Genomic DNA, 12,974 nt, shown 5'->3' with positions numbered 1-12,974 from the left:
TCAAAGGAAACAAGGGACGGAGGAGTTTATGCAGAGGAGGAGGATGACTCTGATGATAATGGCTTGGCATCATCATCAAATTCAAATGCACTTGATGCTGGTCTTGGACGTCGACCTCATGTTGTTAATGATGAAGAAACTCAACCTTATATTTGAGTTCATCATATTTGTGGGGTGAAGGAGACTACTTTTTGTAGTTCATGGCCTTTGATTGTCAAATGTGACTTTTTCTTTAAGAAGTAATATGTTGTTACTTTGACTTACGAGATATAATGGACATCCCGAGTTGCTTTTATCTTTTAATGATGCTTTTAAATTTTAACTATTTTATTGATCATTTGAAGTCGTGTTTGTTTATGTTTGATCTGTAGTTATGATTTCTGAAAAATAAATTATACACAAAATACATGCAAAAAATATAAAATCTTATTTATTGAATAAAAAAATGGAATTCCATATCCAATAACAAGAGGATCCAAAAATCCGCAAGGATCTGTTGCCCCCCAACCCCAAAAAAAAACAATGCAAGCTGCCCAAGTGTCTGGGGACCCGCTTAGGCAGCCAGGACCCCTAGTAAAATACAATCAATTGATAACGTAAGTTCCCGTTGCATTGTTGTTGGTTATGGCACCATTTAATCCTCTAAAAAAAGAGAAACAAACAAACAAAATACAATCAACTCAAAGTCAAATTTGATGCAATACATGCAATATTTATATGGTTGCATTAGTCTCTTTTTTCCATATATGGTCCTTTCTCCTGGTGCCCTTAAATTTTCCCTTAACTCGTCCCGAGCCTTGGTAAAGGTGGTGGATTGTGTTAGGTAGGCAGCCAACATAGAACTTTGCCAAAACATTTCATTGGCAGACAAGGATTCGTGTAGCTGACCCCAAATAGCTGGCAAAAGGCTTTGATGATGATGATGTTGATGGTCCTTCTTCCTCCTCCATGTTTTTTTTAAATTGTTTGACTTTGATAAATATAGATAATAATTACATTACCACGAAAGTGATAAAACTGGCAGCCCACAAGTTGTAGAGATTGTGGGTCATGGGTCTTTGTTGGGTTGGATAAGAAAACAATAGTAGATCATGATTTTTGAGAAGCGTAGAGTGCCTTTATTGTCGCTATTTTTTACCCATTGATATCAATCAACTCCCAGTTTATGTTGTTCTGGTATTATAGATGTTTCTATGATTTTTTAATAATTTTTCAGAATTTTAAAATATTATTTCTACTATAATAATCATTAAAATTTCAAATCTTGATATAACACATGTCGGGACCAAGGATCCAACCCCCCACATGTATGTGAGCCACCCCTATGGCCACACAGCCTCCTAGGGTGGCATGCCACCTTTTTACCAAAAGGTGGAACGCCATTTTAAAAAAAAAAAAACTCCACACCACTTTTTAAGGAAAAGTGGGCACACCACTTTTTAGGAGAAAGAGGGGCACCCCTCACTTTCTTAGTATTTGGTTCAAAATACATTTTCAAAAAAAAAAAAAATTATTTGGCCCACTTATACAGGTAACTTTTTTAGCCCACTTTTGTTATTTCACTGTAAACCTTGCACTTGCAAGGGGCCAATATTTGTGAACCCATTGTAAACTTTGTAAGGGGACTATACTATAACCCCATTTTTTGTATAGGGTCCTCCGACCTAATCTTTTTTACCAAAGAGTCCCGCCTAGAGGGTACTCTCGGACTAACCCCAAACTTGTATTATTCCTCTTCCAGTAATTCAAATGTTAACGTTTATCAAAAAATATATATATATTTGGTTCAGAATTTTATAGGAAATCTTTTGACTGTAAATTAGATTTGGTTTCCTATCCTATGGGAATTTTAAAGATAGATCATCCTTGATTACAGAAGATTTAGATAATGGTTAAGTTTGATTGTATTTCAAATTTAAAAAGGAGTTGGATTTGGGTCAAAAGTTCAAAGAGATAAGGTTCTTATATTTCTACCCAAAATCATGATCGATAATTTGTGGGATAGATGGCTCTGATTAAATCTCTCATCCCACAGATTTTATATTTATCCTTAAGATCTAGCTGGAAATTGGATAAGGCATACTTGGATTAGAATCCTATTCAAAAATAGGAAATGGATCTTGTTTCTATTTAAACAAGATTTCAACCCCCTCTCTCATTACAAAAGATTTCTCTCTAATGCCCTAAGATCTCTCTCTCCCACACACCTATTATTTTCTCTCCCTCTATCCTCCATGCAACTATTTTTTTCTCTTTAAGTGAAAAATATACGTGACTCCCTTTTTTGGTCCCATAGAAAGTCACACCATCCTCTCTCCTCTTTTATGTGTCACACCACCCAAAGAAAAAAAGAAAGATGGTGGTAGTATGTAAAACCCTAGAGCTATGGTTTATTGCATTTTGAAGAAAGAAACGAGAAGCCCAGCTTAGAGGGAGATCAATTCCCAAATTTAGTCATATTTCGTTCACATAGGATTTTTATAAACCCTAGTTGGTTTTTGAGCTCTCTAAAACCCTAGAAAAAGAAGTATTGCCTACAAAGCTTACCTATCTCAGAATTTTCAGCAACACCTAAAGGAGTAAAAAAGCTCCATCGATCAGGGAATCATGTGTGGGGTGTACCAAGACCTGTGAGGGTAACTCCATACATCTTCTAGAAAGTCTTATCAGTAGTTTTAATTAACTTTCAGTATTATTTATTATTTTTCTGTTAATGTCCAAGAACATGTATTGTGCTAAAAATTATAGTAGAAGTTTATTTTATGGTCCTTGATAATTTCTATTTCTTTTGGCATTGAAAATAAAGATCCTAGGTTGTATCTAGGGTATTATTTTTTATTTACAGCAATATTTAGTAGCCCCCCATTTCAGTAGCTACAGAATTCCATTTCCATTCCAACTGGAGATGAAGATCCTAGTTCGGCCACGACAACAAAGGTACGCAATTTTGTGACTTAATTCCCCCATCCTTCCCTCCCCCCTTTCTCTATCTTTCTCTTTTGCTTCTATTTCCTCCTCTCCTTTCTCACCTAGCTTCACCTCTCTCTCTCTCTCTCTCTCTCTCTCTCTTTTTTACAACCACACTTTCTTTCCTCTTCTATCCCCCATCTCCTCTTTCTCTTTCTTTCCAACATTCACATTCTCTTTCTCTCTAATCCCCCTATCTTACCTTATCCTAATATACAACCATATCCTTTCTCCCCTTTTCTCCCCTATTCTCCCCCAATCTAAACATTGTCTCTATTTCTCTTTCTTCTTGCCTTTGTAAGCTTCCCCCACCCGCTCTATCTCTGTACTTCCCCCACTCATACTCTTATAACTTCTATCCCTTACCTTCCCCCACAAAAAAAAAAAGAGTGTGACATTTACCAAAAGAAATCTTCAATCCCATCATCTCTACAACTTCCCTTTGGTCCACCCGCTGAAGAGCAGCTAGCCTCTGGAGCTAGCCTTTTGAAGATGTAGTACTCATCGAAGACAGTATTGCCCAAGCCTTAATTTCTTGAAGACCCTCTGCTTAGCAGCAGCTATTCTTAGGCTGCCAATTCCTTCACGGAAGCATTCTCTCCTCAGGGAAGGCCGCTACACTCTTTTCCATAATCAGTCAACCTCTCGTAACAGCAGTGCCTATGGAAGATAGTCATGCCCAAGTTTTTATCTTCTGAAGTTGGGGCTGTAAAAGAAAGCCCTCATTGGAGGGTCACTTTTACCTCTGCTGACCCACTGTTGGCTGCCAAGCTGCATACAACGCTTGACCCCTCAGGGGAGCTAGCTACCTCCTAAGTTACCTTGTCTCTTGAGGTACCAGCGTGCAACCGGCCCACAGTACTACTCTAGCCGCCACCAAAGTCAGCCTGCCTCCTGATGTACCAGCGCTCATAGAAGAACGTGCAACAGATCCACAGTGGTTATCTGCTTGCTCGTCGACCAAAACCCCACTGAGGATGTCCGACAATCTACCGATAGTGTTTTACCTTTTATTGCTTTTTGCTGTATTTAAATTGTCCTCCTTTTCTCCTTCCATTATTTTTTCTTTTCTTCTTCTTCTTCCCTCTAGTTTGTTCTCTGAGAACCTAACTTGTCGGCTGCCGTCTTCTTTCGCTCTACTTGGGTAATTTTCTACTATTCAATACAAGTTAACCTTTCTTCAAAAAAAAATATTCAGTAACCCATGTAAGTGGAATTCAGGTACATTGAATAAAAGAACAAGAAAAATTTTAAATTTAATACCTCATGTTTCCACATAGCCACACCTTTCAATCAGGCCACTGTGTTCTTTTCAAAAAACAACTTTAGTACAACAAAAAAAAAAAGTTCAAAAAAAAAAAATTTAGTCATATTAATATTAGGGGCTAGGTGACATGGAAGCCATGCAATCAAGTTCTTTTCAAAAGTGGTCTCTCAGATGGGGCATATTGGGACCATATACTATAAAGGAACTTCCAATGGAAGTGTTCTGAGACCTTAGATAGACAAACTGCAACAGTGAAGGATCCTAACTCTTGCAAGTCATGGGAGAGAGGATCCCAGATGATCCAGATTCTCCTTAAGGTCCCTTGAGCTAACTTCAAAGGATACTTGGGGGAGTACATCAATAGGGCCCTTTTCTTGATGGGATTCCCCAAACCCCTGATGTTCTAGACTATAATATGTCAATTATGATTTCGAGGTAGTATATATATGTAGTCCAATGCATGTAATATGCAATAACTTGGCCTGGCATGGAGCCCTTCCCTTTTCTGTCTTGTTCCTTCATTTTGTGTTTTTGTTTGTAGATAGGTTGAGTTTATGAGAGAACTCCCAAGTCATATCCATTCATGAACAATTTTGAGCATTAGTTAAAATGGAATGCAGAAGCGCACAAAGTTCTTCAGAAGATAGGACATAGAACTAGCATGCAGATATTGCTTATATAATCAAACAAATGGTTGCCATGATCATGGCACCTCTGGATATAGATGGAATCCTTGAACACTGTTGGTTGAGTTCATACATGTTTGTCATCTCTTAGAGATCAGATATCTGTCACCACCTTTCTGTGGGGTAAAGATTCAAAAAAGTCAATCAATCTGGAGTCTGGAGCTCTGTGAGATAGGACAAAGACATTGACCTTCATACAAGCAAGTGTGTAAGGAAGTAAAGTCTTATCTCATTCAAATACATTTGAAGGTTATTCCAGGCTTCCTTACATACATGCTGTCAAGATCAACAAAGAAAATTCCAAACTGGCTTAAGGAAAAGAATGTCCAGAAAAAATGCAAAGCCGCAAAATTTACCTCTGAGAAATTGCGGGGCAAAGCAAAATATAACAACTACTTTAGCTTCAAATCAATGGTGTAATTAGGTAATATCGCATAAGAAGCAGATAAACTTCAACAAGAACACTGTTGAACTGTAATAACATGAAAGGCGAATGAACACTAAGCATCTCAAAGAAGATAAATTGAAAAAGCACCAAATTGTTATGCACAGCTAACAACCTAAGACACCCAGATACAGATATAATGCAGAGAGCAGAGATAGAACTCAGGAATTTCCTCAAAATCCAGGACATCAATATGGAAACCAGTGTCGCAATTAACACACAGATAAATACATAATATAGTTTGTACATTATAAATACATATACATCTGACATAATGATACATACATGATATAGAAACTCCATCATTATCCAGTGAGAAAATATAAGATGAGACAATTTACTTTTGACACAAGGAGGTTACACTTATTTCTAGCCATCAAATGTGTAATCAAATGGCTAAGGGTGTGCCATTGATTATACACAATGCTCAATTAAATTTTTCTCAAACTTTGTGCATTGTTTTTAGTGTCTAAATTTCACATCTAATGGCTGGAGATGAATGCGACCTTCTTTTAACAAAAAAGGATAGTCTCATAGTATACATTCCCTTATCCATAAGTACATATTTTATTCATATTATGAATTTTATTATAATGCTATTTTATATTTCTGAGTATCTTAGGAGCATCCAATATCAGTAGCAGTGTTAATAGGATGCAAAACCTGTATTATTTAGCATAGATAACTATTTGTGCATCATAGCTCACAATATTAGAAATTAGTCTTTTGAACAGCTTTCTTGAATAAACTACTGTAAGAACGTATAGTTATATGCAGTTTTGTAAATTTAATCACAATACCTCACCTCATAACAATGGCCTTATCAGTGTATCCCAATCCTTGATTACGGAAGAAACTTCTCTCTAAACACATGGGCTGACAAACCAGTTCCAACAAACATGTCTCAAATTTTGAAAACGAGTATCAAGAAAGATAAAAACCAACGAACCCCTGATTTAAAATTCATAAAACTCAACCTACAGTTTGAAAAACACTGGTAAACCCAATAACCAAATCTGCAACCTATGCATCCTTCAATAGAAGCAGGAAACTGACAAAATACTAGTAAAGCAGAGAATAGCTCAGAAAAAAGAAAAGCAGTAAAGCAGTAAAGCAGGGAATGGCTCACATAATTTCGTTTCGTCACATTTAAAATTCGTACAACTCGTTCCAAGCCGTTGCAGATGAAGTATCTAAAAAGGAACCACAAGGAGGAAATTACAAATCTGTAAACAGAACATAAATATATATATATATATATATATATATATATATATATATATATATATATATATATATATATATATACTGACAAAGAATAAGAAGTCATTTTGCATCAAGAAATAACAATCTGCATTTGGAAAAGTCAAGCAAAAGAACACCAAATTACAACTGGTAACAAAAATAATAAATAAATACATGATTAGATAATAAACAAACACCTCCATTGGGTCTCATTGGGATTTTTTATTTCTCTAAGGCTGAAGCTAACACTCTTCAATTAGGGCCGAGAGAATTTAAGGATTCCTTTTCCATGCCACTCATCATTGAGGGAGATTCTCTCAATGACATATGATGGACAGCTAAAGGATCCTCTTTTCCTTGGCACCTAGTAGACATTATGGAGAAGATCCTTGCTTTGAGTGATTCATCGGCAGCAAGTTTATTTATCCATACTTATAGAGAAGCCAGTGAGATGGCTGACATGCTTCCTAAGGAAGAGCGGGGTAAGCTCCTTAAAAGTGTTAGATAACTAATACTCCTGTGTTGATTCCAATGACAATCCGCTCCCAAATAGACAAACATACAACATTAAAAGCAGTGGAACAATTTACGAGCTCCACAATAAGCACATCTGAAGCAAACATATTGGCTGCACCTGGTAGACTAATGTGCCCCAAAGAAACGTAGCTTCCTACTGGAACTTACCTAATATCGATAGTACACTTGAAAATCCTGGCTTCTCCCAAGCCACAAATCTTTTCGATATCCTCAATTTTAAAACTTAAGGCATCTCATAGGGCCTAATATCGATAGTACACTTGAAAATCCTCGCTTCTCCCAAGCCACCAATCTTTTCGATATCCTCAATTTTAAAACTTAAGGCATCTCATAGGGCTTCATACACCGCATGCCGATACCCACCATAATCGAATATCTTGAATTGTTTCCTAATTTCAATGATTAAAATATCCATGTGAAAGGGGTCATTTTGCTTTTCAACATGGATATTTTGATAGACATTGAAATATCTCAGTCTGTTGAAAAGGACAATGACCTACTTCACATCATGCAATCTAAATTGCCATGATTGATCTTTAACATTTATGATATGTATTGCAAGTCCTCTTATATCCCAAAACCCCCACAAGAATGCTACATGTGGCCAAACCCAGATACCTCCGAAAATTTTTAGGGGCCGAAATCCCATAATACAGCCAAACTTTTTTAGGGGCTGAAAAAACCGGATTATCTAAGCTACCCATATTTCATAATATCAAAAGACTCAGCCTTTTCAAAATCATCTGTCCCTCCTCAACTCCAATGCTCTTGCACTTGTCATTCTCACTCCCCTACTCCACGCAGACAACAAATCCAAGTCTCTCGGCAACATATACCACAACTAGAGAATCTAACATTCACTCAATTGACGATTGAGAGTCTTGAGAGTTTACAGTGTGGAAGAAGGTGCAAAAGCACCCAATAATGGCAATATTAAATGGCTTCACAAAAATAAAATCCCCACTTTGGACCAACTTAGACAACATAGCATCTTAGCAAAGATAGGAATCAGCATTTACTACTTTGCCGTCACACAAGGAAGATTTAAGGAGGTATTGCAGGTCTTCATAGAGTGGTTTTTCTTTTTTTTTCTTGTTTTCTTTTTTTTTTTTTGGTGGAGTATTTGACCTCATAGCGTGTGTTTTTGTTTATAAATTTGTGTGATGTGGTGTGCAATTGGATATCCATCCGTAGGAGCCAGGGAACACAAGTGACCACTTGCATGGACCTGCATAACTTGATCGTGACAACACATGAAGGCATGGCAATGTTGTGAAAGGACTACAACAGGAATGATTAATTGTTACTACAAATGGTGGATTATATCTACCTGCGAAGTTTATCACCAAACTTGGTTTTGATGAAAGCTCGAAAGGAAACATGCTTGGCAGCATCTTAGAGATGGTTAGTGAGGTTTGGGAATCATCAAATGCATGCAGTAGACCTCTCGGGAACAAATACTCCTCTTGGGCAGAAGATCAAGGCAGAAATATATTATCATGGCTGGCTTTTCAACGCCAATTCTTGAAGCTTGCAAAGTATGAATTATGTAACTATCATTACTATACACTATGGCTCAGGAAGGGGCACATGATCTCATAGAAAGAGCATGTCATGTTTGTAAAATTATACCACAAGGAGCATCCCAAATGTACATCATATGCCCAATGAAGCTAACTCTGAAACAGACTGAACATATTTAAGCATCCCATGGTAAAGATACAGGACTCACACATATTACCACCATAAGCAAGTTAGACATGCAGATGTCTTCCTTCTGTTTTATTATTTCTAAAAAAAAAACACCGATTAAAAATAATAATAATGATGAAGTATCTTCTTTATAACATTCACAAGTTTAGGGATCGGTAACAGAAGTATGACATGTTGCAGAATCAAGAGGTCCCACCATAAAAACAAGTCAATCATTCAAGTAAAATATCAAATATTTCATACTTACCCGCCCATTTCAGTTGCCTCCTCTCTATAGGAAGCCATGTTTTCTGGTTTGATCGCTCGCAAATGGCAAAGTTCTGACTGCAGATTAAGTCCAACTTTCAATCATAATATTGAAAACATGGTATAACACTAACATATGAATGATGTAATAATGCAACTAAATACATAAGGTTCTTTTATAGGTAATAAAACTACACAACAGTTCTTGCAGTGATCAAATTGACATCCTTTAATTTTTTATGTATAGCAAACAAAGGTTATTGGATATGCAAGATATAAACTACCACAAATACAAACGATAACTGTCCTGTCCTACTATGGTGGGGTTTAAAATATTCCACACAAATCGTTACCAGGAAATGATTTGAAATTTTCATTTTTCTTTGTCTCACTTCTGCAGACAGTTATTAAATGAATTAGTTATCTTTATCCAATTCCTCACAAACATCATTACCTTAATTAGGGGTCCAAAGCCTCTGATGGGATACACATACAACATAAGATAACCGCAACGTCCTTGCTCTTCAGGCATATACAATATTATACCCGACAACATAAAATAAAATAAAATAAAAAAACAAGTGTGCATTACAACTGAACAGCAATATATTTCACGCAAACTACATAATGCACAATGAACGGGAATTTTATGTTTTACTTAAGTCTTTAGTCACAATGACATATATGAATTCCACACATAAACAATATATACACAAACATTACAAATGCAGTTAGCATGGAGGCACATCAATAAATACCATATGAGTTAGGCTCTCCAAGCTTCTACTTGAAGTAAGTCCTAACTTGATGCACCCTTACCTTTAACCACAAATCGTACTTCCCTTTGACTACAAATCGGAGTCTCTCTCTCTCTCTCTCTCTCTCTCTCTCTCTCTCTCTCTCTCTCTCTCTGGCAAATATACTACAGATCAAAGTTAACTAATTTCTTAAGTCTGTCCTCACAGACAAGGACGTCCCCAGCATAGGACCACTGAAGCACTTTTAGAAATCCAATATGTTAGGATTGTTAGCCAATGGGATGAGCAGGATACCATTACAAGCATGAGAACTGCACTCTGAGAATTCCAGACAGCAAAAAAAATAACTAGCATTCATGAAAATAATAATCATCATCATCATTTCATCATCATTTTAGCCTTCTCCCAGTTAATTGGAGTTGGCTAATTCATGGAAATAATAATTGAACAAATTATTATTCATTTATATAAATACTATATATCACTTTAAACTCTAACAAACTAAGCTAAATTCCTAAGATAGCAAAGAGCAGATAAAAACAAACCTTTAACATTACAGGTAGATACCCAAAATTGAACTTCGAATCTCTTATCACAACCCCATCATTGTATTGGAAACATACGTCCACGTGAAATTTACCTTGATACGTTGTTCCAGCTTGCCTACACTGCTTCCAAACAAACAGAAAAAGGAAGCATCATTACATGGTGCCTTAACATGGGTACATTAATAGTAGCCATGATATAAAGGAGCCAAGAAAACCACAGGTCCACTTCTAAAACCTGATGGCCATTTTCTTACATAATTATCCCAAGGTATCCACCAGGAATATAGTAGATTTTGTCCATTCAAAATTTGTGACATTCTTTTCTTCTCAAACAAGGTGATGATCAACATCTAAAACTATGAAATGAAAAGATAAAAAGCATGAATTTTGGATATTAAAAAACAGAAAGCAAAAATAGCATGCATTTTGGATATTATTCACAATCATGTATATGAAGCTATCAACAAACCAATGACTGAATTCTCGTAAGCCCAGTCTTCAAATAAACAAGAGTTGCGCAACTTTACATGATAAGGGTACAACTTTTTCGCCTCAGTTTTGGAAGTGGCTTTAATCTCAGGGGGGAATATGACAGGCTCCTCCAACCAGAGTAAAACGCGGTCAAGTACAAACTCCATGTAAGAAGAGCGACAGCTTAAGAAAATAAACTTGAAAAAAAAAAAAAAAAGCTAACAACCATGGAAAGGATATATTTCAGCTTGTTTTCAGTATTGGGCTCATAAGCCGTGACAGGCTTTAAATTTGAAACCAATGCCCGCAATCCTTCTTTACTGAAGTAATCAAATGATTGAATGTGAGGCTTTACAAGTTCGAATAATGAATCAAATTCCAATTTCTTCGTCGGTCCTCCCATCGCTGTAGAACCTGCTCAAATTTGAAAGTTGAGTCCCTAGCTAGTTCAAAAAAACCCTAAACCTTGAAGCCCCTGGTCGTTCGAATGGGACTCTTTAAGAATGTGCATGAAGAGTACGATAGGGGAACGACTGTTGCTAGGGTTTTGGGACAGCAACGGGGGGTTTAAGCGTGTGTTTTGGGGGTGGGGACACGGGGGGTGTCGCGGCGACAGTTCATTTGGAACTCATGTACCATGCTCCCGGGAGAGCATGCTGTGCATTTATCAATGAAAGGGGCCAATACATGTAGAACATCGTTGAGCCGAAACCGTTGCAAGTAGTGTTATTAAGATCGGACTGACGACCAAATCAATAAGGGGTTTAAGGGGTCTGATCAAATTAAAATTGATGCGACTAATGTTTAAACTGATTTTTTAAATGTAACGAGAAAATTAATAATAGGTTAAAAAAAAGTGATGTCATACTTTGCTTAGTCTGACAAACTGGTCTAAACCAACCGATTGAACCAATTAAACCCATTTTTTGTCAAATTTGGTTTCTATTGTGAACCATGTCGGCTTAAGCACTAGCCGTCAGACTACCAATCTATTCCAGTCTTGATAACCCTAGTTAATGGCATAACCCTAACTAATTAATGATTCAAACACAAAAATAAACCATTACAATGATGAAATGGTTCTACGCATATAAAAAATCAGTTTAAACTATTCCAAGGCATAACCCTAACGAACCAATAATCCACAAAAAAAACAATGACCGTGTCCCGTCACTCGTCATCATATCTTCAAGGCAAATAGAAAACAAACAACTCAACAAGAGAAAACCCTAACTGTTTAAAAGCTTATTACACTTACTTGATGAGTGCACGTCTATTTAGAGCTGTACTTTTGAAAGTAAAAAGTAAGTAAAGAGAAAGAATTATTGAAAATGATTAATCATAGAAAGATGCTTGACTAAAAGTATTTGGGTTAAGATTAGAAGGTATTTTTTTTTTTATTGGGTAGATATATGTGTGTCAGGTGGATGAGTGTGATGTAGGGGAGTTATATGGTTGCATGGGATGAATTGTTATTAGTAAATAGCCTAGACTAAGTAAAACATAGGAAAAATGATTCAAAGTTCCATGGCTATTATTTGAGAGAGGAAATTAGGCTTCCTAGGATTTGCATCTAGGGTTAAAATACGGATTCTAGAGTTAAACTAAGAGGTATGCTTAATATAAGGGAATTTTCGAACTAAGTTGGATATTATAAGCTTTCTGAATGTATTTGGATATAAACAGATATAAGAGTATGAAGGGTGTTTTTTAAATTCATGCCAAAATTTTGAAAGTCCCTTTTCAACTTCTAACCCCCAAGATAAATCATTGCAAATTCATTTGTCTTCTAAGAAAGTACATGTAGTTGTTTCCCATTAAATACAATGCATTTTATAATTATGCTTGGCTTGTGTAATGTGTCAATCCTTTTTTCGGTGAATACAGCATGTTAATGTTAGACAAACAAATAGCACCTCCAAACCCTCCTAGAACATGCTTTTTTGGTGTAGGAAATCTGTATGACAACTTGAAAATCTATTTTCCACCCCTGCTTAGAATTTAAAGCTCAAAAAATGGTATTGATTTAGTAGATCCACAAACACTAATGGATCATTCTCTATTAATGACTCATGGAATTTCGCTGGGCAC

At 36.3% G+C, this 12,974-nt stretch overlaps 1 protein-coding gene across 3 annotated transcripts in view; it reads right to left on the bottom strand.

Annotated features, from left to right (window-relative positions):
- NRPA2 (nuclear RNA polymerase A2) overlaps nucleotides 1–11,528 on the bottom strand; it is a 122,105-nt gene extending 110,577 nt beyond the window's left edge. For 2 of the 3 annotated variants that reach the window (XR_016044816.1, XM_088852341.1), the window contains exons 1-6: nucleotides 11,124–11,522; nucleotides 10,940–11,022; nucleotides 10,410–10,532; nucleotides 9,108–9,184; nucleotides 6,495–6,558; nucleotides 6,171–6,241 (exon numbers count right to left, since the gene is read on the bottom strand). Coding sequence is in view for 2 of the 3 variants with exons in the window: in XM_088852341.1 (XP_088708467.1) it covers nucleotides 6,171–6,241; nucleotides 6,495–6,558; nucleotides 9,108–9,184; nucleotides 10,410–10,532; nucleotides 10,940–11,022; nucleotides 11,124–11,286 (581 nt within the window). In the remaining variant the exon portion in view is untranslated. Of the gene's footprint in view, nucleotides 1–6,170; nucleotides 6,242–6,494; nucleotides 6,559–9,107; nucleotides 9,185–10,409; nucleotides 10,533–10,939; nucleotides 11,023–11,123 lie in introns of all 3 variants that reach the window. The other variant, XM_020666417.2, reaches the window with a different exon arrangement.
- Between the last annotated feature and the right edge of the window lie 1,446 nt (nucleotides 11,529–12,974).

This window comes from Amborella trichopoda, chromosome 11 (genome assembly GCF_054954075.1).
Source record: "Amborella trichopoda isolate Santa Cruz 75 chromosome 11, AtrichopodaSantaCruz75HAP2 v2.0, whole genome shotgun sequence".
In the NCBI taxonomy this organism is placed as follows: Eukaryota; Viridiplantae; Streptophyta; class Magnoliopsida; order Amborellales; family Amborellaceae; genus Amborella; species Amborella trichopoda.
Note: the sequence above shows the minus strand (reverse complement) of the source record. Positions and strands in the feature narration are given on the sequence as shown.